Below are 1,342 nucleotides of genomic sequence, written 5' to 3'. Positions count from 1 at the left end.
GCGTGTTCATTTGCCATGTGGTAAAAAGAAGGGAAATAAAACACCCAAAGTAGCGGATACAGCATACCAACAGGGCAAGGCTAACCTCCTTTAAAAACTTCCATTTTCACATCTCTACAGTCAAACACATCATTTATCTAGTAAATAAAAGGAGCAAGCCACGATGCGCCACGGAGCAGACCAACAGCTGATAGTATTTCTTGTATCTTTAATTGTCACTAAGTCGGAAACCGCGTCGAAAGACCCGATCACGGAGGAAGCATGGACAGCAGCCTGTGCAGTAGCAGAAGACTTAGAAAAAATACAGCAAAGAGCAGCGCAAATGCTAAAAAACAAAATCACCGGGACGGACAACTATCTAATACAAGCCTACAAGACAAAAATATACATTGAAGTGAAAAAGTCAGGAAAGTTCCGCAAGATCGATGACGCTCTCATCGACTATTACATACGCCAAGCACACGAAAGTTTGCAGGCAGCGACGGGAACAGCACTGACGAAAGCTGCCACGGCAATAGCTAACGCCGCAAGATTTCAGGGAGCAATCCAAGAATTCATCAGTCTAGCAAACGCAGCGGCAGCTGACGCCACCCATGCGTGCCTACTAGACACAACCGGACTGCGGACAACAAACGGCGGCTCAGCCAAGCAGATGACAGAGCCAGGCTGCGCGATAGAAAAGCTCTCGGTGACGCCAAGCAACGTCGCGACAGAAAACTTAGACCAGGCCGGCATAAAACACACCGACCTACGGGGAACCGGCGACGCCACGCAAACATCCGGCTCAGCAGCGTGTGTCCTGACAATGGACAGATCGTCAACCAGACTAGTACACCCGGAAACCGGCACGGCAGTAGGAGCGGACGTAATCTGCGCCGGCGGCCTGTTCAAGCTGGGCACAACTTTCAACACCAACAACGCCCAAACAGCAGCAACGACAGGCGCAAACCACAAAGCGATGAAAGCCGGACACGATGCATACCTCGAGACTCAGGAACTAGGAACCGACTTTGAATTCAAAGCACCGGCAAGACTCGCCGAGGACACCCTCTTCAAAGCGGAATACAGAAAAACAGTGCTGGGAGACACGAAACTAGGCAACAGCAACCCAGGAGATATAAAAACGGCTGTAAACACTGCATTCGGCACCGACATGGAAAAAGAGTACCAGAATTTCCCGAACACCAAGGTAATCGATCTGACGGGGCAGCAGACCGAGGGTAAAGATCTGAGCAGCATCACCGATTTAGATGAACTGGAAAAGGTACTCAGACACTATCAAGAGGCTCAGCTTGCGAGCCTAAATAAAGAAGTATCAGAACTAAAGGAGCAGCTGAAAAAC

At 49.6% G+C, this 1,342-nt stretch overlaps 1 pseudogene across 1 annotated transcript in view; it reads left to right on the top strand.

Moving 5' to 3' along the window:
- The first annotated feature begins 184 nt into the window (after positions 1-184).
- TEOVI_000649400:pseudogene overlaps positions 185-1,342 on the top strand; it is a 1,298-nt pseudogene continuing 140 nt past the window's right edge. Inside the window, exon 1 of the mRNA in view lies at positions 185-1,342. Within this exon, the coding sequence occupies positions 185-1,342 (1,158 nt within the window).

This window comes from Trypanosoma equiperdum (assembly GCF_001457755.1).
Source record: "Trypanosoma equiperdum strain OVI genome assembly, contig: ctg_1916, whole genome shotgun sequence".
NCBI lineage: Eukaryota > Euglenozoa > Kinetoplastea > Trypanosomatida > Trypanosomatidae > Trypanosoma > Trypanosoma equiperdum.
This window is presented reverse-complemented; position numbering and strand designations above follow the sequence as displayed.